The following is a 25,431-nucleotide window of genomic DNA, read 5'->3' on the forward strand; positions in this document are numbered from 1 at the left end:
AATTTCAAATCTCTAATTTAAAAAAAAGCAACAACTTTGCATTCTCTACATTCTCTTTTTTTTTTCTTAGACAAACAAAGACACAGAAGAACTAGCAGTTTGTCAATTTAAGGTTAAGGAAGGGAAAAAAATTAGCTAGTCTGACAGAGTCAGGAGGAATAGAACTATGTAAAATCTTAGTTACACCAATACCAAGCCTGGGAGGAGAGGAGGTAGAAAAAGGCAGGAAAAGCAGGAGTATATAGCAGGAATTTTGGAATGCTAAAACTTCTTCAACAAAATAATCTAATTATTATTAATAAAATTCCATACAAATATGCCAAAGTGCAATGTGCACTGCATAGAAATAAGGGATGGGTTTTGCACTGACCTTTTTATTTCCTCATGAAGAAAGACCTGATAATAGTAATTCTTCTCAAGAGAAAAGATAAAGGTCATCACAAGCAAATTCAATCGTGGATATGCACACAATACTTACAATAAAGAATAAAAGAAACTACAGAGAAATCCACTACTGGAAACTCATTAATGCTTTTCTTGTTTTTATATTCATAGACACTTTGTATTTACAATTGAAGTCACCATTTCAGGGATTTGTTTTCAGAAATCAAGTCCCTTAGAATTGTCTAATCCTGTACGCTGAATGAACTGGTCAGAATATATTAAACTCAGTAAACAAAAAATTATTTGATGGGCCATCAAACAAGGTGAAAACTTCATAAGTGACTTCAGAAACCAGCTCCTTACAAATTCCTTAAGTTTTATTAAGAACTTTTAAAAATGTTACCTATATTTTTTGACCAAGAGATTAGATAACCACTTTCACAACTGAACAGAAGCATCTCTGAAGGTAAAGTTTCATGTTAGCTTCTAACAAAAGTAAAACTTTGGCTCCACTTATGAAAATGTTCCTAAAGCCTCAAAGTTGGCATACAAAAATTGAGGCAATAGGTATCTTACCTAAATCCATACTTAAACATTTAAAGAAGGGATAAAATATTTTAAAATACTGCTCTTAACAGGCCTCAACGATGTAAAGGAAAGCTTCTGGGATTTAACGTTTCTACATGCTCATATAATTATTTAGCTGATGAACCAAAAAAGAAGTTCTCTTAAAAAAGAAGTTGCAGTGATTGGACAGAATGCAAATTAGTAGCTCAAAGAGACAAAACAAATAACGATTTTGAAGCTGATTCCATGGCTGGATCATAGGTTCACAGGAATTTTCACTCAAGATTGCTTGCCTAAATACATGTGGCATGCACATAAGTACGTTCTTGTATATAAACATAATAAAGATTTATGTGAATTCACTGTAACTAAAATAAATTTGTTTGTTCTCTCAACCCGTAATAGCTCTTAGTTATGTAAATAGTTTAAGTGTTCAACATGACATTTTATAAACCTTATTATTAAAATGTTTTGCTAAAATAAATGTGGTGGCTATTAAAATCTACATAGAAAATATAAATAGTTCTCTATGTAAATACATCTAGCAATCAAATATGCAATTAACTAATCTATACTGTATAACTGTACTACAGTGTTATTTGACAACCTTGTACAGGGGTTATATTTCTCAGGCTTAAATTTATATGATACACAGAAAAAAAGTCTGTAAATGTCAAGTAAAATTTCCCATACTCGTTGATCAGCAGGAAGATTTAAATTTAAAAGCCATTTCTGAAAACTACATATCCCCAATTGTGACAAATGTGACTTGACATAATATTTACATACATAGAATTCATAAAGAAAGCATCTTGTTTAAATCATATAATATCCTTTAATAACCTGCAGGGTTAAAGATTTCAAGTTTATAGTCTGAATCCAGAAATGAACTTACTCAAAAAAAGGACAGAAGACAAGGCATTTCAGCATAGCTCACTTTAGTGAAAGGAAACACAATACAGTTGTTGGCATGTTTCCACAAGGAAAGTCTGGCTCCCAGATGCTTCTCTTATAACTCCTTTAAAAATGTTCTACCAAGACATTTTTGCATTCTCTGTGTTGATCATTAACAGCACATTGACCAAAAAAAAAAAAAAAAAAAAAAAAAAAATCAGCAGCTTTCACCCTTCGGGTATTTTCATGAAAAGTAACAAACCCACACCATGGCCTCTTTTCACTGTTTATGGCCTATGCCATCAAATTAAATTATGTCAACTATGCTAAATCCTTTCTCCAGCTTAAATGATGAAATAAAGTAATTAGTCACTAGTAACCAAAACTCAGGTTAAATCAGAAATAAGCAGAAAATTTTAGCTGCAAAGCAGACTGTTTACACGTACCATATTTTGGGTAACATTCTCGCTTTCATTTCTACAAATGCCCTCCCATTCCCCCATTCTCATATGTTAGGTCCAGTGTGGGACCAGCAACTCTAGATGTCAGATGTTACTAGCCCAACATGCCACATACCACGATGCACCTCAGAGGGATGAGGTACGACAGCAGGGATCTGGAAATAGTTCATACACAGGAGATGACAACTGCTGCCCAGGCAGCCCATCATGTCACTGTGGGAGTGGCACGCAGAAAAACCCAGAGTCCCAGATTACTTGAATTCCCTCGCAGCTGGTGCTTTGGATTATCCAGCTCTCATGCCAGAGACACCACACAGTCCCAGTTGCGCTGTAAGAGTCACCACTGGTAGGCCTGAGATAGGCAGCTTAACCAGAACTTGGGTCTTATGACTCATGTAGAAATTATGACAAAATCATACCCACCTTGAGCTTTTCTTTATTCAGTTATCTGAAACTACTCTTCAACATTTAGTAATGGAGACGCCTCACTTCTAAAGGAAATAAATTTGAGACAGGTATGGAAGCAAGTATAGATTCAGTTAGTGTATTTTGAGATAAAGGAAGCACATGCTAGGATCGACGGGATTTTCCGTAGACAGTGGTTTGTTTTGAAAATGAGATTCCTTCCTTTAATTCCCAGTTTTACTCACTGTTGTTTTCAAGATTCAAGGAGAGAATAATTGTTACAGCCTGCTAAGACAAAAACCTTCCACAATCCAAAGATGGAACTACTGGATCCTCTTCCTTAAGCATACTGAGAGTTCCCAACATCTTAAAACTAGTTTTCATTAGAACACAAACTCAGAGGTTTTAGGTGGACAAAATGAAGATCTGTTAGGAATAAGAAGACTTGGAAGAAAGTACTGAAAAGAGATATCTCCTGTGTTAACCATCTCCTTTCTGGATGAGAAATCTTTCCTCCCACCTTGCTGTCTAATTCATATCTCACTGACTTGCCAAAAACTTTCCACAGTCTCTTCTGGTTTCTTAGGAAAATATCCTTCCCTTCGGTGCTGAAGCTTCTCTGTGTTCCTGCACTTCCCTGAAGCATCCCCCTCTCTACTCCAGGGCACAGCAGACTCCTGCATCTTGCCCACTCTGCCTGATCCACTGTGTGGTCTGGGACCTGCACCCTGCTGACCATTTACCTTTCCTAGAAGCAACTAACCTGCTGCTTTCAAAGACTCCAACCCAGCCCAGGGAGCAGCCGCCAAGACAAGGAACAAGGCATTTTTCCCTCTGTTGCCTTCCTTGTAGGTGTGTAAACTAAACACAACATCCATTGCAAACAGTACACTGTAGCACAAAAGTAAATCAGGTATACACGCACGCAGCCAGCAAAATTCATGAAGCTCTGTTTAACTAGTAGTATTTTGTTTGGCTAATTTCGCCGTTTTGGAGAGAGTGGGAAGGAAAGTGAATAGCAGATAAAAAGCACACTGAGAGGAAAAGACATAAAAGAATTTATGCTGATGCCTTTCTTAAGGCTGAAAAATTAAAATAAGAGATTTGTAGCTACAGTAACAGAGTGATTAATTCAGCCTTTAAAGCCCACCTTGCTGGGTCTTATTTGAGAATCCAGTTGTATAAATTATGGTTCTTTAATAGCTACCTCGTGGAAACCAGAAAAGTTGAGAAGCGATAGCCTGAGGCACCATATAACCTCTGGTTGCTCTTGTTTCTCAAAAAACTCTACCTAATGGTTTTAATAGCCTGATATGCAGTCATTTCTCACAAATTCAAAAAGTAAAGGTTCCTTGATCTCTCTATATAGTATTCATCACAGTTATACCCAAACAGTAGAGCAAGCCCAACATTTCTATTTTCATAAATATACATAATACAATTGACATTTTGCTTTGAACTTGCTAAACTACAGTGATTCCTCAAATTTATGGTTAATAAACTATCTCACATACCAAGACATTTCTTCAGAATGCTTTGAATTAGACATATTGCACTGCTTTTTAATTAGATGAAAACAGCTCTGCCAAAGCAAACTGCTTTCCTTTCAAAAGAACGAATTTTGGGTCCATAACCCATGGAAGACATGCATGCATAAACAAAGCTTTGCTCACATTTAACACGAAGCCAGCTGTCAGAAACAGAGTCAATGCCGAAAAAACTATGATACAAGTAAAATTACATTGTGTGATTTTTTTTCTTACCACGATGATGAGCTTTTCTGCGACAGGATTCTCTCTCTTAATAACAAATAACTTCTGTCACATACTGTTCGCATCAGATTGGTTTTACAAATCAATAGTGTCAAACATGGTTTAGTGTTGGTGCACAGAAAATTATATAAAATGCTTGATCGGTACTTGAAATAAAATACCTTGTTTCAGTAAGTAAATTCCTTTCAATGAATTGTGTGCTAATTAGTTTTTTAATGAGTTCTTTAAACATAAAACTGCATGATCAAAAATACCTCCTTTTTAGATATTATTAAGTTATGTCTTCTAATTTTAAGTGAACAAGATTCAAAATGCCAATAGACAATGCATTTTTAACAATCTATTCCTGGTTTATTTGAGGGGTTGTCTGATTGGGCATTAGAGTATTCTTTTTTTTTCAGCTCTGAAATACAGAAATAAAATTTGGTCTTTGATAACCCAAGACTTCGATAAACACAGCTTTCCAACATGAACTAGCTTTATTTATTATAACAGTTGACCACAACTTCAGGAAGGCCACTTGTATTTTCTCCACTCGTAAACTCTGAAATCTATTTAAATGTCTGAAAACTATGAGTCTTACATTCAGTTCAAAGAGAGGAGAACAAATACCTGAATTCAACAGCACACATTTTCCAGTCTTTGAGAAAATTGTTTTGAAGAATGACTTATCCTCACTACTTTAAAAGAAGAAAAAAATCCCTTGCCGTGTTCTTGAATTTGAAAGATGTTTTAAGGGAAGTATTCAAAACACTTTCAGTAATTGCTTTGTTAACTCATCTTTAGTACTGTTCTCAAAAATGCTGATCTTACATCTGGTGTATTCAGCTTCAAATATTCCAGACCCTACTTATACTTTATACTTTGAAAACACTTTATTGACTAATTAAAAGAACTCAATTCTTTCTGTGGAGAAAAAAAAAAAAAAAAAAAAAGGCACATCAGCAGCTTCTGTGGAAAAGAAGTGAAGACTTCCCTAACTACTTGAGGCAAGCAATAAATGTTGGGAGGATTTTGGACAATATACCAGGATATATAACGTATTGACTTAATAGCAATGATCACAAGTAACTTCTCAGATTCCATAATCACCTGTGTCTCTGCTGACTCCAACCTACTGCTCTGGTTAAAAATGACCAATGGGTACAAACTGGAACACAGGAGGTTCCACTTAAATATGAGAAGAAACTTCTCAGTGAGGGTGACGGAACACTGGAACAGGCTGCCCGGGGAGGTTGTGGAGTCTCCTTCTCTGGAGACATTCAAAACCTGCCTGGATGCCTTCCTGTGTAACCTCATCTAGGTGTTCCTGCTCCAGCAGGGGGATTGGACTAGATGATCTTTTGAAGTCCCTCCCAATCCCTAATATTCTGTGATTCTGTGACCAGTTAACAGTTTCTTCATTTTAGCTTACTGGTTTTCAGAACTGATTATACAGCTGTAATCCACACCTGGGACTGCTTGACACCAAATGCTATGTTGGGCCCACAGACCCCAATTGCGATATATTGAAAACTCTAAAATAAGCAAAGGTCTCCTAAAAAGGCATTTTCATTAACACAGTGCTGTGAAATCTTCACTTCTAGTGCCTAAAAGTCAAAACATCTGGCACTACATTTTGAGAACACAAATATTTGCTGAGTTGGTGTTCATGAGTGACAGATCCAACTTACACTCAAACTCCACTACATAATCATTACTCTCTTCTTCCCAAGAACAGGTAAATCACAGATCACTTTTTTCTTTCCCCCCTCCATGCTTGTGAAAGGGGTACATCATCATAAAAACAATTTGCTTCTTCAAGGCTCAAGCAATCCAGCAACAAGAGATAATGAGGATGGTATTGAATTATGCAGCTTAACTGCAGAGGTTAACTGTTAGAAAAAATTAAAGGAACAAAGCTGCTTAAGGAGTCTACAATAAGACAGAGACAGGATGATAGTTCCCTACCTTCATACTTAGTGTCAGAAATAAGTTATGAAACATCAATATAATTTCTAAACTATTTAAAAGGCTTTGTTTAAAATAGGTAAACAAAACTAAAAGTGTTTCATTGCATAGCACACTTCCTATTGCATAAAACTTAGGACATTTCTTACCTTTCCCTGAGCTCTGCCTTAGTTACAGTTTCCCTAACTAAGCTTCCATCTACACTGCAAAAGAGAATTGTTGGCCAGACACCTAGGGCTGACCAAGCTGTTTGGCAGAGGATTGATAGCGGGGATCAAAAGACAAAAGCAAGCTTTCCATTCCCATGATCCTTGGCCCAATCAGATATTGAATGAATCCTCAAATTTAATTTACAGCAAACTAAGAACCGATGCAAGTTGCGTTGGCTGGGTTAGTTGTCCGCAGCAGTTCTCCTGACTAGAAGATCATCACAGCACTGATTTTCACCACCCTTATCTCTCACCCAAAGGTTCTCTGGGTTATGGACAGGCTGGCAAGAGATAGCACAAAGCCAACAATGCCAGTCTTGTGTCACATCATGTTGCTTCAGCAGCTCCAACCTTACCTATTCTGTAAGGGCGGCTCTTCATCTCCATGCACCAATTAAGCACCACCAAAGTAAGAATCGAATCTTATCTTCAGAAATGTTTTAATGGAAACTATACACTGTGAAAACTACTGCTATAATGCAAGTTTGTGAGCAGAAAGAGAACGTAAGAAAAAAGAAAACACAAGATCGAAAATTAAGATAGGTGTGTTAGCTTAACATGGAGCATGTGCTCCGTACAGATGTGAAACCATAGAAGACAATACTGAAGGCCCTTAAAAATTATGTCACTGAAACCCCAAGTTACTAATAATAAAAAATCTGGTCTTCAAGGGCTCTAACAGATGACAACACCTTTTTTCTCTCTTATGACAAGTAGAACTCCATTGTTTAAAACGTCACTAAGCTAGAAACTATGCGTCTAAGTAGCTCTACACACAGAGAGTTATTTAATACTACAGTTTTTTAAGTTATTTTATGTTACAGCTTATAATACCCAGCTGTGGACTGCAAAATATATAGAGTACACTAAGGTAGAAAACAAATAGCTAATTAAGCAAAAATGGGCCTTTCTTGACATTATTTTTAATTTTGCTTAACCAAGTTTTCCCTCCATGTTTCTCTTGAAAAAAAAAAAAAAAAAAAAGGCAGCTTTCTTTTCCTGAAGAATCTTGCAAGGTCTTACAAGCTGGGAAATCTTTGGCAGTTCTGACATTTTTTTACTGTACCTAAACAACCACAGGGAAACACTGACTAATACTGAGAACCAGGAAAATGATGCTTCTATGGTAAATATGAATTCATATGTGCTTTTAAAGAAGAAAGTGACATAACAGATCAAAAGATTAATTTTCCCATGTTCTCTTTGTACCCCCTCCAACTATCAACCCACTCCTTCCGCCAGCAGACAGTCCAAATTGAATTCCACTGAAATCTATGCTTTTAATAGACTAATACACTGTTACCATTCTGGACACTGGTTTGAAGCTGTTCAGCCTGGAAAATTCATCTACACTGTCTCCTGTAACAAGCTGAGGAAAAAAACAGCTAAGCAATGTGACAGCTAGAGAATACAGATTCAGTCAGTTCTGGTTATTGCTACAGTTCCCAAAAATTCCCAGTTTTCAAAACTGTGCAAAATTTTCCATACCCTATTTTTAACCCAAACACTCTTTATTCAATACCAAATCCAATATTACAAAACGGACTACATCATGAACTGGCAAAATTTGCTTCTGAAATGCTGATATAAAAACACTCTGGAGAACCATATAAATGCAAAATTTTACTTATTTGAGAAATTTCAAATTAGAGCCAAATAAATAATAACAAAGTACAATGAGCTGCATACCTGAAATTCAGTATTTATAAAGATAGTGGATCAGCGGAAACAGAGATCAGAAGACTCTAACATCAAAGTGAAGATTAACTTCTTCTCCCTCTTCACACGGAGCTAACATATTTGTCTTCTGCATTCCAGAGCTTAGCATAGCTTTCAGGCTATACAAATAATTATTTTTTTCTGTTCTCTTAACAGGAGTTCAGAATTTCTTATTTGCTCTGTATTACCAAGTCAGGTAACAGCAGGAATAATGATGCTCCACCCTTTGACCATGAAAGGAAGAAAGAGTAATTCACTTACCAGGGAAAACAGAAAGGACAGCCAACTGGAATTAAATGCAACCACTCAGGCCTAATTAAGGCAGATGAGACCAAAGTGGAGTATGCTCTTTTACCATCAAGTTTAGACAAATAGCTATACAAGAACCAAAAGCAGCCTACTTCACGTTTGTCAACCAGCATTTCATCTAATACTCTTCAATATGCTATGGGTAAAGAAGGACTGCTCTAAGGCATCAGAGCCATAAGATTTTAAGTCCATGTAAGCAAATGACTATTAAAGCATGTTTATGGAAGAGAAAAAGATGCTTTAATATCTAAAATATATTGCAAACTTGTGCTTTATTTTTACTTAGTTATGCCAACACATCACAGTCAAAATTGAGAGCTCCACTGTACGAGGTAAGACGGTCCTTCCTGAAGAGTTTACAATTCAAATAAATGAGATGGAGAAAGCATGCGATAAAGAAAGATAATCCCAATCTGATAACATAAAAATAAGCACCACTTCAAGATTATGGGGAAAGAAATTTATTTAACTAAAAACTGAAACTGGATTCCTTGAATAACAGAAGAGTTATCCTTTGTTTGTGACAGCTATTCTGTTACATTTCAGATTTATTAGCCATGTTAGGAGATAACAGGTCCTGGAAAACTGACATAAAAATGCGACATAAGTGAAAATACTCTAAATTCTTGCAGAATCATGCCAAGGCAGCAATTCTCTGAAGACAGAACTCAAAGCATGTATTAACTATTGGCCCTCTACCAATATGGTACATGTTACTGCTCCAGATCTACTTACTGTTTGAAATTCAAATGAACAGGTAAGAGCAGTGAAGCTCAGAGAAGGGTAATTTATCCCAGGATACATCTAGAGTTTCTTTAACAAAGGCACAGGCAAGCATCCATGAACACCTTCTGCATGAGCCTGAGCATCCAAAAAGCACTGCAATTAAGGTTTGGCCGTATCCTCTAGCTGTAAGATTAAGCCCTGTAATGTGGTTTTTATATCCACTCCATTTCAGCAGAACATGTATGCTGTGCTGAAGTAGTCTAGGTACAATTCAGAAGGAAATGGAAGTTAAAAGAAAAAAAAGCTCTTAAAGAATTGAGTGCTGCTAAAATTTTACAAATTTATTATAATCATTTTCGGCAGTCACTCATGTTCTCTGCTCCCTTAGTTCACTGAAACTGTGTTAAAATGAAAACCAATGCATACTATAAAATGTTGTTTTCTCCAATGGTCAGAATATTCAGACTCACAGATACATAAAGTTAGTCAGCATCACATGACAACTAATTTTTCCTCTCAAGTTATTGCTGACAATTGCACTGCCCCAAACAGCAAGGGATGCAGAACATTATTGCATATCAAGTGAATATTAATTGTACTATAACTTTAAAATATCATTCATTAACTAAGGGTAACTGAAAAACTGATTTTTTTCATAGCTTCTTAAAATATAATCAAGAATGACAACCTTTCTCCTAATACTTGAATGTCTATAATCAACTCCAAGAGTTTTTTGCCAAGCTTTTTTTCTTTTGTTCTGCCATCTAATAGATACACTTGGACCTCTAGAGGCATAATCATTTGACCACATCAGAAAGTCCACAGTAAAAAGTTTCTGTATAATCATAGTAATGCTGGAAGATATAAAACAAAACAATGTCAACACTCATGTTGCCTTTATTTACAGTTCATCTCCAGAACCCTTTCAAACCAATACATTGGTTTCCTGCAGGATTATAATATCATGTATTAGGCAGCAGCTGATAACATATGGAGTGATAGCAAAATTTTGCTTAATACAAATGCCAAAACGAATAAAGAAAAAAATGATGGGCAAGGTGGTGGAAAAAGCTGTAAGGCGAGTCAATTTTTTAATTAAAAAAATTTGTGAACCAGAGAATGTTAATGAGCCAAATGTCCCCTGAGACCACTTTTACACATTCTGCACTATTTTGATGCCCCTGATAAAGAAAACTGAACTGTTCTCACTCAGACGTAGTTGAAGATAGATTCTTTTTTCAATGTCACAGGAATACTTGAAAGTATCTTATTCATCAGGTTACTTTACTGAATTAATTTTAGCCACTCAGAGTTATCAAACTAGAAGCAGAAAAGATAAAATGATCACAAGTCACAAAGTTTAAAAATCTCAACAATACCTTTGACTTCTTCATAAATGCTATCATCTATTGGTTCACTGCTCACTTGTCCGACATCATCATATCCCTCTTCCTCCTCCTCAGGAATAGTATTAGATTCCATATCTATGTAACAGCAGTTGAAAAAGTTAACATTTACTCGAAAAGAATGCCTAAGCAGAAATTTATGCAAAATGAAAACACAATTCATCTTCTATGAGATGGTGCTTAACGGTATATTCTGCTTATTTTCTTACAGTGTTCATAAGGAAGAGCTTTCAAGCTAAGTAGTACTCTTGGCAAAAGGCAAAAATCTTGCAGAAGGACAAAAGTCATGTAAAAGCCACAACATGATTGAGAAGTAGGATTTGCTATTCAAAATTCAGACAAGTGGGAATACTGGATATACAAACGTGACAGGTATGTTAACAGACACCACTAAGCAGTACTGGCAAGAAAGGCTACTGCTCTACTGCCTGGCTTACCTTGAATTACAAATTTGACTTGCTGTACCCATTCCTCTGCTTCTTTGGGAGAGGCAGCTGCAAACTGTTAAACATTTATTAATAACCACTGCAGTAATGACAAAAACACAACTACAATTTCATTAGCAATAAAAAAGAGGGACTGTAGCATTCCCATCACTTCCTCAAGAAACCATTAGTAATTCTTTTCATGTCTTCTGGTACTTTTCTTGCAAGGATGCTTCTTATAATGTACAGCTAATTTTGACAAATTTACGTAATTGAAGGAGAGGATGATGGATTTGAAACTCTGATCAGCAGCTGGCAGCTGTGCAGAAAAAAGCTGCTTCTCTTCATCAATGTCAAAGCCAGAACTGATGAACAAAATTTGCCCTTGACAATTAGAAGACACCCATGAATTTCTTTAGACTGCTGGGTACAGTTTTCTTAAAAATGTTCTTGTCAGACTCCAACACACTACCTGACAGCTTAATTAACTGGCTTTCAACTGCAATCTCAGATATTTAAAACTTATTAAACTTACATTCCATATTGACGTCTAGCTGATAGATCTCTGAATTGCACAGCTGATATGTGCCTTTACGTAGATTTTCCTTGCAAAGCCATGTCCAATACAATATGTATTTAACACTGATACATATTTTAACTTTTTTTTTACTATTTAATTCATCCAAGAAATCATGCAGACATACTATACAATAGATATTAAAATGCTAACATCGAAATGACCAATAGATAAAGATGATAGATTTCCTTGCTCTTGTCCAGAAAGATAATATTTGAACACATACATACGTATTTTAAATCAGATTTTTTTCCTAATATATGAATATACAATGTAAGCAAGTGAAGGTTTCCTTTTTTCATTGAAATGTCAGTGAAAGTTGTTTTACTGAAATGTTAATTCAGTAACTGGAATTGTAACAGCTTTATCAATTTAATTTCAAGTCAACATAAAAAAGTCCAACCTGATAAATGCGCTTATCAGGAGCGGAGATTTCGAAACAGCAATCTTTCTTTGCATCCTTCCGAAGGCTATTATTCATTCTGATGGTGTAGCCCTCTAAGGCAAATTCACCTTTCTGTTGTTTGTCTGTGGAGATAAAAAACAAAGTTAGAGCTTCATTTACAACAGTGAACGTAAGTGCCTCAGCAGGTTATCGTTTATTCAGATTTTTGTTTCCTATTTCATGAATTTTACAGAGAACGGGGAGGTTTTTAGCAAATTGATTAGGTGATGCTTCTGGAGATAAAGCTTTATTTTAGAGGAAGATGTATACAAAAGTATATTTTTCTCTAGGATGCCTAAGAAATTCCACAGGGAGATGTTTGCAGATGGTGGTCTTATTTAGTAGGAAGTGCATATTATGACACTTGTATCTAGGGAAAGCCAAGAATTGGAACTTGCAAGACACGCTTCCTATAAATCAGTGTCTCTTTCAGGTTCAGTAAACCAATGGCAAAACCTGTCTAGCTCAGAACTTGCTGAGCTGCCTCCTGAACTAACCACTGCACTCACAAAATAAACTTCAAACTCCTATTAAATGAATTGGAAAAGCTTCTCTTCACATTCTCCCACCCACTCCCAGATGTGCCTCCTTTCCACATGGCAGAAACACAGAATGAATTTTGTTATAAATTCAGGCGTGTGTTCCAAAAGCATTTCTCTCAACACAGCAAATGTTTAATTACCTAATAAAAGTACTGAGCCCTACCGCAGTTTATTATGGAGAGCCATGTGGTTGTTTTAAAGACAGCTCTACTCTTCAAAGGTTCTGGTTTATAAAAGTATCACTTAAAACAGGCCTGAATTTAAATATACTATACTGCATGGCCAGCAAGCAGCACCTGTGCACTCCTTCTGAGCTATTTAGACCAAATCCTACATCTGATTTTATGTGCTCTGGCATGTTTTGGTGGATATTAAAAACAAACCAAAAAAGTAAATCAGTTTTGCAATTTCTGTAGATCACAGTGCAGCATTCAAGCAAAGATAGGCACCATCGGTCACATTTTGCTCAAGCAAACAAAGAAAGAAGTGCAGTTGAAAATGAAAAAAAATGCTAGTAAGTGGTGTGTGGTTTTGTTGTGCTGTTTGGGGTTTTTTTTCCACAGTTGAGAAAAGTGTGAATTAACAACAAGCATTAAGCACAACAGCAAAACTACTTAACGTGTTGCTTAACACAACTTAGGTGCAAATCAAGCATCCATTGCTTATGTTTGTTAACAAAAGGAGAAAACTTCTATAGTAGATAAAGCAGGAAAAATTACAATTTTCAACATAATTTTGTCATCTTTCTGGAAATTTAATAGGAAAGCAAATATTTTTTCAACTCCTGAGAGGGCAAAAACTGGCTAACACAGCAACATGAACATCAATGGATATAAGAGCAGTCACCATACAAATATTTTTCCTAGTAATCCTACATGCACATAGACACAAATTCTTTGTCCTTCCAACTTTTTAGGAACTCCTACTCAGGGCAGGTAAATACCAAATAACACAATTATATGAGAAAATCCAGGGCACTGTTCTATTTTCTCTTCTAGTCCTCACCCCCACAGTAAGTTTTGTTATGTCTTAATTAAGTGCTAATATTTTCTATTTGCTCAGTCCTCCACCCCTATATAAAACAGCACACAGATGCAAAATTTATAGAATAGCACCAAGGTAGATATTAGAAATAATAACTTGCAATAAGTTACCTAGGTCCCCTTTTAGTGAAATTCATTTCTGCCTAGAAATTTTATTGTTCCCTCACTTGTGACCTCAGGGAGAAGAGGAAGTGAAACACATTAATTTCTCACTCTCCCATGCTGGAGGTTTGTCAAAACCCAAGAAGACAGGAGCATGCAGACAGAATAAACAAACACGAGGTTCAAAAGGTAAAAACATTTTGTCAAGATAAAAATGAGGTAACTATTCAAATTTGGTCTCTTGGATTATTTCTGAGACTGCTTCTCTGTGACACAGATGATCCCTTTTACAGCAATACAGTTTAACAGAGCTGGTCTCAGGTGATCTCTGTCCTGGTATTCATTCTTTCAAAGAGGAATACAGTTAAAACAGAAAGATGCTGTAGTTTGCACTGGAGGGGGAACGCGGTGCATGGTATCCATATTGCATCTGATTGTTTTATTGTTTATATTGTTTTTGTCTTATCTGTCTCAACACGCCATTCCAGTGCTAAGGAAAATTACCTGTATGCACCACCAAATATATATATATATACACATATACTCTTTGCTATTAAATTGTTTCACGGACCTTTATAGCAACAGACTATTCATAGCATTGCTACTTCTGCTTCTAATTGTCTGTGTAGTAAAGTATCCCTGACTAAAGCCCAGTACAGCATTACACATATGCTTAAAATGTTGACCGTCAGGAAACTTTAAGACAACGAGACACTTCGCAGCCCTGACCCAGAACCCAATAAAGTTGAGAGAAAGACTCTCAGTCTGCATTCACACTCCCTGTGGCAGCAAGCCAGAGATAAGACCTACTATGTCCTGAGAAATGGCTCCACAAATACAGAATGGCAGGACACAGGTCAGCTGCAGCTCCACTCCATGCTCTGATGGTGACAAGCCATGGAGGCCTACAAATCCCAGTTCCTCTTGCAAAATACTGGAGTCCAACCCCATCCCCTGATCACTGTGAGCAAACCGTGCCCCATGGCAGCCGTTTGGCCGGGCGCAGCAGCCAGGAGCAGGCTCCAAGGCAGGGCCGGCTTGTGATCTTCAGACTGAACCATCAGCTCAGCTTCACTTATCAGCAAAGGCCTGCGGCTAAATGGGCGTGCAGGCTGGCCGGGCCGTTCGGCTCAACGCTGCCATGTGAAGCTGGTGCCACAGTGGTTTCCGCCAACCCTCACATTCAGAGTTAGATTGCTTATATCAGAAATATTTTTCTGAAGACTGTGTTTTAGGGAGAAATAAACAGTTTTTTATGTTCCAAAACTTCGAAGACTCTCAGATTTTACTTGGAGAGTTAAAATTAGATATAGGTTGTTTTGTTCTGGTTTGTGGTTTTGTGGGGGGGTTTTTTTGTGTGGTTTGGTTTAGTTTTGTTTTTTCTTTTTATGGTGAGAGCCTTAAAAGTAGCTGCAGGAAGCACATTTACACTACAGAGATTTCACTTTCATTTTGAAACCCCAAATCAGAAGCGGAGTTTTGCCTCAGTGGGAATACAACAGCATATTTAGGAGGAACTAAGGAGAGACATACAGATGGAATACACTTCTCTGAAGAATGATAACATTCTTGCTGCCTCTGATTTTCTCAAGATAAAGCTTTGCAATTCAACAACGGGAAACCCTTAATTTGTCCCAGAACAACACAGAACAGAATTCCGAAAGTATAATACTATCAGTCTTGTAAAAACAAAAAGGATCGTGAACATCGTCAAGCATAAGTTGTTCCACAAATATGTCAAATCTCATTTCAGAATAAACTGTTCTTTGCTCTCATCTCCTCCTCCTCTTCCCTTTTTCCTATATCAGGCACACAAGAGAAAAATAAATCTGGGTCTGTGTAGATCATTTTGCATCAGGAATTTAGAATTGTAAAACGCTAGTATAACAGAGTGGAGAGTCAGGCATTAAGTATTTTTAAAAAGGCAAAACTAGTAGATAGATATTTGAGAGAAATAAATACAGGGGGCTAGATTTAAAATAGAGAAAATACAGATCTGAATGAAATCTGAAAGCCACTTTAAACATTTTTCTTACATATAAATTTAATTCATCCTAAAAACAGTGAAGTGCTTTTAACAACAGAAACAGGACCAATATTATATTGGGAAAAAAAGAGTCTCAAGGGAAGCAGAGAAAAAGGGGTTTTAAAGTAACCTTGCATAACTGAGTCCCTGGGAATTTTTAAAACAAAGAAGGGTAAACCTTCAATGGGGTCTTGAAATGATTGGGTTGTAAATTTGAGGCCTAGGGCAATGTGCCCATATTATTAGCACATGTAAAAATAATTAGTGCGTTCTGAAGAAAAGAGAACACTTGGATAGTAGAAAGGAACGAAGTTACAGAGAAAGCCATAAGGAACAAAGGCAAACAGAAAAATTTCAGAGTGATAAAGTATTTATAGATACTATTAGAATCTATAATTTAGCTCTCTTAATCTTGAAATTAGAAGCCCGCAAGATCTTGTGGTTTACATGGCTTCATGCTAAATGTAGTTTCACATACTTTTCCATATGCAAGATGTCTGTTTTCTAAAAATAGTAAGTGTCAGTATCTCCAAAATGGTAATTCCTTTTCCAGCTTTTAGAACAGTTCTCTCCAAAGGCGTACATGGGAGTTCTTCCCTGTGAGACAGTGGATCTGAAATGCAATCAACTTTTTTTTTTTTCCTCTTTCCTTTAACCTACTTCTCTGAGAAATCTAAATTTTAAAAAAATGAAGAACTAGAGGCAATGACTGAAACATACTGTTTAAGGCATCAGTTTATATTCAGTTTACTTATACTCAATAGCTACTTTTGAAATAACGCACTACTAATGGCAAGTGTGCCTCACAAGGTCTGAATTTAACATTCTCACAGCAGAAGATTCAGTACCCATTAGATATTAATAGATGCCTTTGACTCCCATCGCCCTGCTGCAATGAAGCCCTATTGAATATTCACAGTTCCTGCAGATTTCAATTATGGATTCTGTCAAAAGTAAAGTCTAAACTAAACAAGGACTTTTGTCTTTCCTATGTGGTTGTTCAGAGAGAGAGGACTAAGAAAAGGAGGTCTGTAGCTAAAAGCAAAACGATACTTCAACAGCTTTCCATTGGGTTTGCATATCTTTCCTTGGTCCTAGAAGGAGAATTTGCAAGCTTAGCATGTGGCAAAAATTCCAGTAGCCTGGTTAGGTAAATCACTAGGATAGATTTGCAAATGCAACTCTAACTATGCTTCCCTCTCCCTTAATATTGTTCAGTCATGAAGTTCTTAAAAAAAAATGAAAACACAAAATAAAACAAAAACTCTCTTTTGCATAAACAGAAGTAGTTCATCCATTGGCCTGGCCATCACTATCTTACTGGTCAGAGAAATGCAACATTTTCATCTCCATGTTAAAAATAAAACTTAAAAAAAGAAAAAACCCTCAGACTTTTCTAAATGCCTCTGAATTATCCTCTTCTTCAACATCATATTACTGGCAGGCAGGCAGATATCGTTTTCAAGTTATAAAAATGAAAATAAATTTTTAGTGTCCATTAACAGCGGAAAAATTACCATGATGTTATTACTGTCTTGCTAAACATTTAGCTGTCTGCTGAGACAGAAGGGCATATAATGTCGTGGCCTAGTGAGGAAAGAGTAATGAAGCCATTGATTCATTCATTTCTAAATCAACAAATAACTTTCCTTCTTGATATGCACTTTGAGGTCTGAAAGGTTAGCCATACCAACTAGGTGCCTATGTATACGGGAACTGCCAAAGATCATGTTTTTCACGATATGCAAACAAGGTACCCAACTCAGTATGCAACTGCATGGAAACAGAGAAAAGATAAGGACTATAAAGGGTTTATGGAATGAAAGACTATGAAAAGGAGGACCAGGAAGCTTCTGGAAGTCCAAGCCATCTCTGACATTTGAACATGTTTCTCTGCAATGCTGTGGGCCACATGCTGACAACAGGTATTGCAGCACAAGCACAAATATACATGTGCTTCCTGCAATATCTATTTCTGACATGTAATTAGGTCAAACCTTTAAGCATTGTTCCTCCATCTATTCAACATATCATTGATCAGGGAAAAAACTGTAGGTGACTCACTTAGATCTGTCTATATTGCAGGGATAAATAATATTGTTTCACTACCCAATGCTGCACCAAATGTACAAGAAAATAGATGAAGAAACAGGGAAACGGCATTCATTAGTCTATAGGCATTGCAACAGTTAAAAGGATACTTGTAAACTCTTAGGTCAACACAAACACAGTCATTTACTGTATTTTCATGGGCTTTAGCTTGTACTATATTCTCCTGGACTAGGCCTCGTATTTTTTGTCATTCAGGTCTGAATAAATGATTCTGAAACTTTTCCTTACGTGTGTTTGTGATCTTTATAGACTTCCATACTTCTTCCTTTCCCAATGTAAAAAGGATAAAGTCAAGAGATTTAGAAGTGTTTTGGAAACAACAAATCTACACAACCTAATAAAAAGGTATCCTACGGCCTCACATTTAGCATTCAGTTATATTTACAGTGATACTTAAGCATTAAAATCAAACCTTGGCTAACAAAGTACACACTGCACCAGACACAAAATATCCATCACAGATTATTCACCTACATGTCCAGTTTTAAAAACTTACACAATGCAAAACAAGCCAAGCAGGACCTAGAAATCTCTGCTGCCTCTCTGTATTACATCCTACAACATACCAGCACTAGCACACTCCAGGACCCATTAAAAGTGATGCAGGCAGAGAGCCTGAGCACGTGTGAAACCCTGCTCTCCCTTGGCTCTCTTCAAACCACGTTCACTTCAACTAAGGGGAATGTTCTTGTTGTGTGAATCAGCTCTAGAACCTGTTAGAAACCAGGGCCCAGATGATATAAAACATCCGCAGACATTGCACAGGCTAGGGCAAACCAGCATCATTTAGACAGATGCCACCCCAACGATGCAGGAGGTGGCAGCTTTTTGCATGAAGCCATCCACATGCACACTTCACCGCTGCTCTACGCTTGGTAAGAACACACCCTCATTTTCTACGTGGCCCAAGTTATCTGGTACAGCATCAAAAGTCCCAGCAAAAGAAGGCCCTAAATACAACAGAGTACTACAGCAGGTACTGCTGTTGGTCATAATGGAATCATGAAATCATGTTGGCTGGAAGAAACCCCCAAGATCAGCAACCCCAACCATTAACCTAACACTGGCACTAAACCATGTCCCTAAGAACCTCATCTCCTTGTCTTTTAAACACCTCCAGGGATGGTGACTCAACCACTTCCCTGGGCAGCCTGTTCCACTGCCTGACAACTCTTTCCATGAAAAAACTTTTCCTAACATCCAGTCTAAACCTCCTCTGGCACAACTTGAGACCTTTCCCTCTCATCCTATCACTTGCTGCTTGGGAGAAGAGACCAACACCCTCCATGCTACAACCTCCTTTCAGGTAGCTGTAGAGAGCAATAAGGTCTCCCCTGAGCCTCCTTTTCTCCAGGCTGAACAGCCCCAGTTCCCTCAGCTGCTCCTCATCAGACATGTGCTCCAGACCCCTCATCAGCTTTGTTGCCCTTCTCTGAACTCTCTCCAGCACCTCAGTGTCTTTCTTGTAGTGAGGGGCCCAAAACTGAACGCCAGATTCGAGGTGCAGCCTCACCAGCACTGAGTACAGGGGGATAATTGCTTCCTTAATCCTGCTGGCTGCACTATTCCTGATACGATAGTGACAGTGAAAACAGTTTCAGGTTCTTCCAGTAACTAACTGCCAGATCTCCTCAGGATTGTCTCATCACACACCTCATCCATGCTGACAAGCTGCAGCTAAACAAGATAATAAACAGCAGCATATACATTCACAACCATCAGCACGGCAGCTCAGTTTCGACAGCAAACTAGTTTGCCATGGAACTGCAGCGATCCCTGATATCCAGTTTCCACACAATGATGGCAACTTGCTTCTGCACCTTTATGCGCTATGGCATCAGAGGCCTGAAAAAAGTACCTCAAATCAGTCTAGGAAAAAGCTTTCTTCTTCAAAGGCAAGTTCTGGAGTGACTGTTTGTCATCCCAGATCTGCAGGACAAAATGATTCCACCAAGCTGCGCTAGTTTTTATGTGCTAAAAGCACCGGTCCTGTGGAGGTAGCCAGAAATTCATGCCACTGATTTCTTTGCCTCCTCCATGAGCTGCTGTTTGGAGCCTGGCCGTGCCTGCACTATTTCCAAATGATGCTCCATGGACTACGTGCCTCTCCCACATCATTAGGGTACAGTCAGGAGGACCTTCCCCAAACAATATGAAGCCTGCAAAAGCTGTAAATGTATAAGCTAAAGCATCTGTCTATACATCGATAAAGGAAAGAGAATCCACAGTGCATCACAGTGAATTCCTAACATGACACCAACCTCCTGAGTACTAGGGAACATGCTTCCACATATCTTAACTTTCAGCATAGGTATTAGAATCACAATGCAGCCTTGATAGTCAGTTGGTTGCAAAAGAAAAAAAAAAAAAAAACTGATGGAAAAGGGGGAAGCGGGCAGTTTTCCTGCCTTAATCCAAAGATCATAAGCTAGGAAAAAAAAAAGTAAAAAATACTAAGCTTTGTCTTTTTTTTTTTCAGAACAGATGAAAAGACATAGATTTTAAAAAATAGAGTAATCTTCAAGAACTAGCAATATATTCTCAACAAAAAAATGCCATTTTTAAAGTACTAGGTAATGTATAACGATATGTAAACAAACAGCACAAGATAATTTCCCAGAGAAAGAAAAAAATCATTACTGACAAGTCGGTGTTATGCCATACCTCCTCAAAATGTTTGAAGACAGATTGTTTATGTTTTTGAAGCTTGATCAATCCATTAAACATCAAATACACTTGGCACACAATTTAAAGGAAGCGTTTTTTGACTGTCAGTTCTAAAAATTCAAAGTGATACCCCAATATGTATGCCAGATTCTTTCTAAACTGGCCATTAATAGTTAAAAGCCACACCTTCAGAAGCTAGCTTAAGTCTCCATGACTGGCTTTTACTTAAATATATTACTTCATTTGTAGCTTTTTCAGAACATAAGCTATTCAGAAAGAAATACGGAACTCCACTATGCAGTTTTCAGAGTAACATTTTCCTGGACAGAACCATCTTTACAGACCTCAGAAGGTATAATTGCTAGAGGGTGTTTTAAAATTAAAATCCTATTTGGACAGAAAAAACAGTCTCTGTCCAGTAAATTAATTGAGTACCAGCATACTATCAAACCTAACATAGCTGTGTGTTAATGGTGCACAAAGTAGCTTTACAAGTAGCTTAAGCTTTTTTCCTCAGTTTCTCTGGTCTAGAAAATGAACGCATCACTTACAGATTCTGAAGAATTGTATACATTTTTAAAATGCACAGCACTGTTTAAGAACCAACTACTCTTTCGAAAGAAGTTTCATTTACTTTCTTAAAACGATCTTAGATGCACAGTTTCCAACTCCACTAAAGCTTTCATATTATTTTGTGCATTAAAAGATCATTTTTAGTTTACCAGAATTATCATAATTACCTTTGTCGCTTCCATAGTAATAGAAGACCGTCTTACTGATAGCACACCAACGCTTCTGCCATTCGAAGCCGAGAAAACTGTGGTCTGCAATTAATACAATTTGTGTTCAATAATGACAAAGTATGTTACTTCTTTTCACAGTGAGGTAAAAGGGAGGAGGAGACAGGAAAGGTGCTAAGGAAAGGAAACTAAATCTGGACATGAAGAAGAGAAATGTATGGCATTGAGAAGGAAATTAGAAATAAAAATTGGTGGTAAGAAAACAAATGGGAATTTGAAATCATATAAAGAGAGAAGCCATGTGTAACATTAAATATAAGGAAATAATGAACAACTTCCTAAATATTTCCTAGAGTTATTGCAGCATTAAGTGGGTATTAAAGTGACAATATAAGATTTATTGAATCAAGGTAAATATTGACTGAACCAAAGCTGAGATCAATATTTGCCCTCTTGAAGGAAAATAAATCTTGATGCTCACTGAAACATGAAGTCAACATATGGTGCTTTTACATATGTTCCTAATGTTTTCTTCAAAAATATCTGAAAGTCTCTGAATTACAGCTGACAGTGGACTTTCGCAGTATGATTTTTTTAGTCAATAAAGAAATAAGATTTTATTTTAATACTACAGGAACAATTATGTGCTGTGCTTCTTTTGCATAATAATGCTTCAACATTTCAGCTTCTATTCCATTTTATTTATCACTCCTGTATGAAGCTATTTGTGTGTATAACATCAAATACAGACACACAGACTTCCCAGATATAAAATATGCTCTAGTTTTAGAAAGACAGACTTACCTTTTCTGCGTTTTTCCAGGTACCCAGCCTTCAGAACAAACTGAAGATCCTGAGCTGCAATAGGAGGAAACTGATTCCCTGAAAGAAAAATAAGTTCTGTAAAGCACTGCTTTTCAAGAAAAATGCTATAGTAGCATAAATAAACTTAGGGATTTTACACTCTCAGTATGCAGGAGCTACTGGAAAAAAATAATTCTAGTAATTACTATGCCAGATTATTTTAAGTACAAAAACCCTCTAACTCTAAACATCAGAGCTGTTGCTGCTGTCCTCAGCACGTTAGTAAGGAAAAATATCGCTGTGTTGCAGGCCCTGCAAGTCTCAGAAGGAAAAATATGTAATTAAACAAGCTGCAACAACTTAGAAAAGATTAGTTTGTCTTTTGAACAGGTCTGTAAAGCAAGTTGGATAATGAAAGCAGTAAGTTTTCAAATGTGCAAACAAAGTATCATAATTCAAAACAATTAAATAAGGAATGTGGTTTTTCAATACCAGCTTTGCACAGAAACACCTTGAAACAACATACAAGGTGAGTACCCTGTATTACACTGTCTACAACAAAAGAAAACAGATGAAGAGATGATAAAAGGTGATGACTGCTCTTGACAGACATTGCCTAATTTGCAATATGACACAAAACTACTACCTATAGGATCTATGACGCGATACTGGATAGACCAAAGACATTGCACAGATGGCTACAAAACTGTTGATCTACAGATACTAATTTTAGATTTTGAAGAACAGGGCTGCAACTGTAAAATGGTGTGCTCCACTGTATTTTTTCCTTTTTCTCAACTCCTAATCCATAGCTAGAAGCATGAGACTGACCAGTCAGCCTCACCTCAACTTAAAATAGAAATCGCATTAAAAATTGTATCTTCCATCCTCCATCCCTCTCCTAAGACAACAGAATTATGATTTAAATGGAACTCCTGATATTAAAACCAGAAATATGTTAGATATGCCTAACAATTAACGCGTATATAAATGTCTTACTGTTTAGTGCAAGCAAAAAAAAGCAGAACAAAAACGATTCCTGTGCTGCTGGGTTTTTAGGTGCATGTGAGCATCACAGTGAAGTTCCTACTACTTATTATCATCAAATATTCATAAGAGTCACTGTAGGTAGGTGGCAAGTTTACATGGCAGCAATTATTCATCAAAATATATGTAATCTCATTAAGTTCTGCCAACATAAACATACAAAGGCCATATCAGCAGACAAGCTCTGTACTAAAAAAAAAACATTTCAAGCTATGCAGAGTGGGTTAAAGATCAATTGTGTGACTCTGAACCAAGAACACTGTCTCTGGAAGGTGATGCCAACTTCCTGGATTTTTAGGTTGTCGCTTAAAACGGAAAATTTTTTTATTCAGTGTCCACAAATTATTTGATTTATGGTCGTTTTATTTAAATACAGTTGTGAGAGGAAACATAAAAGAAAAAGAGGTAAGAATCGCAGAGAATGATATTTTTTAAAGTAAGAAAATACTCAAAATGAAAATGCATTCCTTAGATAATACAACTGGCTTTTCAGACAACAAAAAATTCTGTGGGATACCATAAGGTAGTAGATAGAATTCTATATACGTTGACATTTCCACTGATTTTCTTCAATTAATATTACTTTTAAAGATTAGGAGTACACTAGCTATTATTTCAGCTCCTATGGAATTTGTACTACTGTGTTAAAATACAGGAGTTATTGGCTCCATGGATATGCATTTTAAAATGCTGCAGCTGTCCCTCCTTGCTTGATAATATACAACCACTGCACCATGTTAAATGAGAATTTAACACAAAGACACTTGTCGGCTGGTAGATGATAAGTTTAATAGTTACTTTAAAAGATGACCTGATATAATATTATGAGTGGGGGAGGTGAAGAGTTTCGCAAATATACATAGTGTGCTGCTTTATATTGGTCATTGGGAGGCATCAGTGTGCAACACTTACAGCTTTACCTCATCCAGTAGTGCTCATTTTAGAACACTGCATCCCAACATATGGGGAAGACATAAAACCTAACTAAACAAATAAAACCAGTTCACTCTTAAATTTTTCAGTTTAAGAACTTCAACAGCTATTTGGATCTAAATTTATACATTACTGTTGGTATGGGTTTGGTTTTTGATGAGAAAGCTTGGCAAGTGCTCATTTAATGAACAGCCAAATCAAATGGGTCATATAGTTCCAAACAAGGACATACTTTGGCAACTTCTAAATGTTATTCTGCCTATAGGTAGAAGCTCATCTGAACTGACTACTTCAAAGAGAAAGAAGTAAAAATTCCCTACCACTCTCAGCTTTGTCGCTTTTGCTGAGACAAGTCAGGACAAAACTGATGATGGCATTTTCTGAAACTGTATTTATTTTGCATATGGCACTGAAAGCTCACGGGGAAAAGAACCTGCATGAAAAATCCAGTCTTCTGGTGACACTGCAGAAAGAAGTCCCCCTCCCGCCCTCAACCTATAGAGATGCCAGTTTCTTTTTCTGTTCCTCAAAGCAACTGAGGCAGCAACTCCACGAAACAAGCAGCAGCTGGTCAGCCCCACTGCCACTCACAAGCTGTAAGTAGCTGAAGTAGAAACAGATCATGTGCATATTATCATCCTTCTGTCAGAGAAGCCTGGGAAACACAAAGTATGATGGAACTTCAAGTAGCTGGATAGGAAAAAGGGACCCAGTAGTAATATCCCAAGACACGTACAGCTGTACATGAAGGAAAAAGCATAAATCTGGCTAAATTCCTTCTTTCGTTCCCCTGTATATCCAGAAGGAAGGGGAAGAAGAAGCAGCAGTTTGAAAAGTATAAAGGAAAGAGAAATAACCACCTCCTCTCAGATTCTCGTTAACCACAGGTGGTGTGCATATGTGGCAGAAAGCAAGCACAAACACAGATATACTCTTACTGCTGTACTGCAGCAAAAACAATGAGGGGAAGAAAGAAGAAAGAATAAGGAATGACATCTTCCTTCCAGCTACTGCCTAGAGTCAGCATGGGAGACTCCTAAACTGTTCCACCTTTCTATCTTTCTTCCGTTTGTTTTCATTACTTTACTCTTTTGTCCACAACTCAAACAGGTTTTAGAGTGAACTGCAATTCCTAGATCTGGGAACTCCCAACTGAAAGATTGGGA

The 25,431-nt window shown here is 37.0% G+C and overlaps 1 protein-coding gene across 1 annotated transcript in view; it reads right to left on the reverse strand.

The window, feature by feature from the left end:
- SKAP2 (src kinase associated phosphoprotein 2) overlaps positions 1-25,431 on the reverse strand; it is a 115,910-nt gene that overhangs the window by 24,690 nt on the left and 65,789 nt on the right. The window contains exons 5-9 of the mRNA XM_065629960.1: positions 22,286-22,363; positions 21,482-21,565; positions 12,208-12,332; positions 11,240-11,303; positions 10,776-10,880 (exon numbers count right to left, since the gene is read on the reverse strand). Of these exons, the coding sequence (XP_065486032.1) occupies positions 10,776-10,880; positions 11,240-11,303; positions 12,208-12,332; positions 21,482-21,565; positions 22,286-22,363 (456 nt within the window). The remainder of the gene's footprint in view (positions 1-10,775; positions 10,881-11,239; positions 11,304-12,207; positions 12,333-21,481; positions 21,566-22,285; positions 22,364-25,431) is intronic.

Source organism: Caloenas nicobarica, chromosome 2, assembly GCF_036013445.1.
Source record: "Caloenas nicobarica isolate bCalNic1 chromosome 2, bCalNic1.hap1, whole genome shotgun sequence".
NCBI lineage: Eukaryota > Metazoa > Chordata > Aves > Columbiformes > Columbidae > Caloenas > Caloenas nicobarica.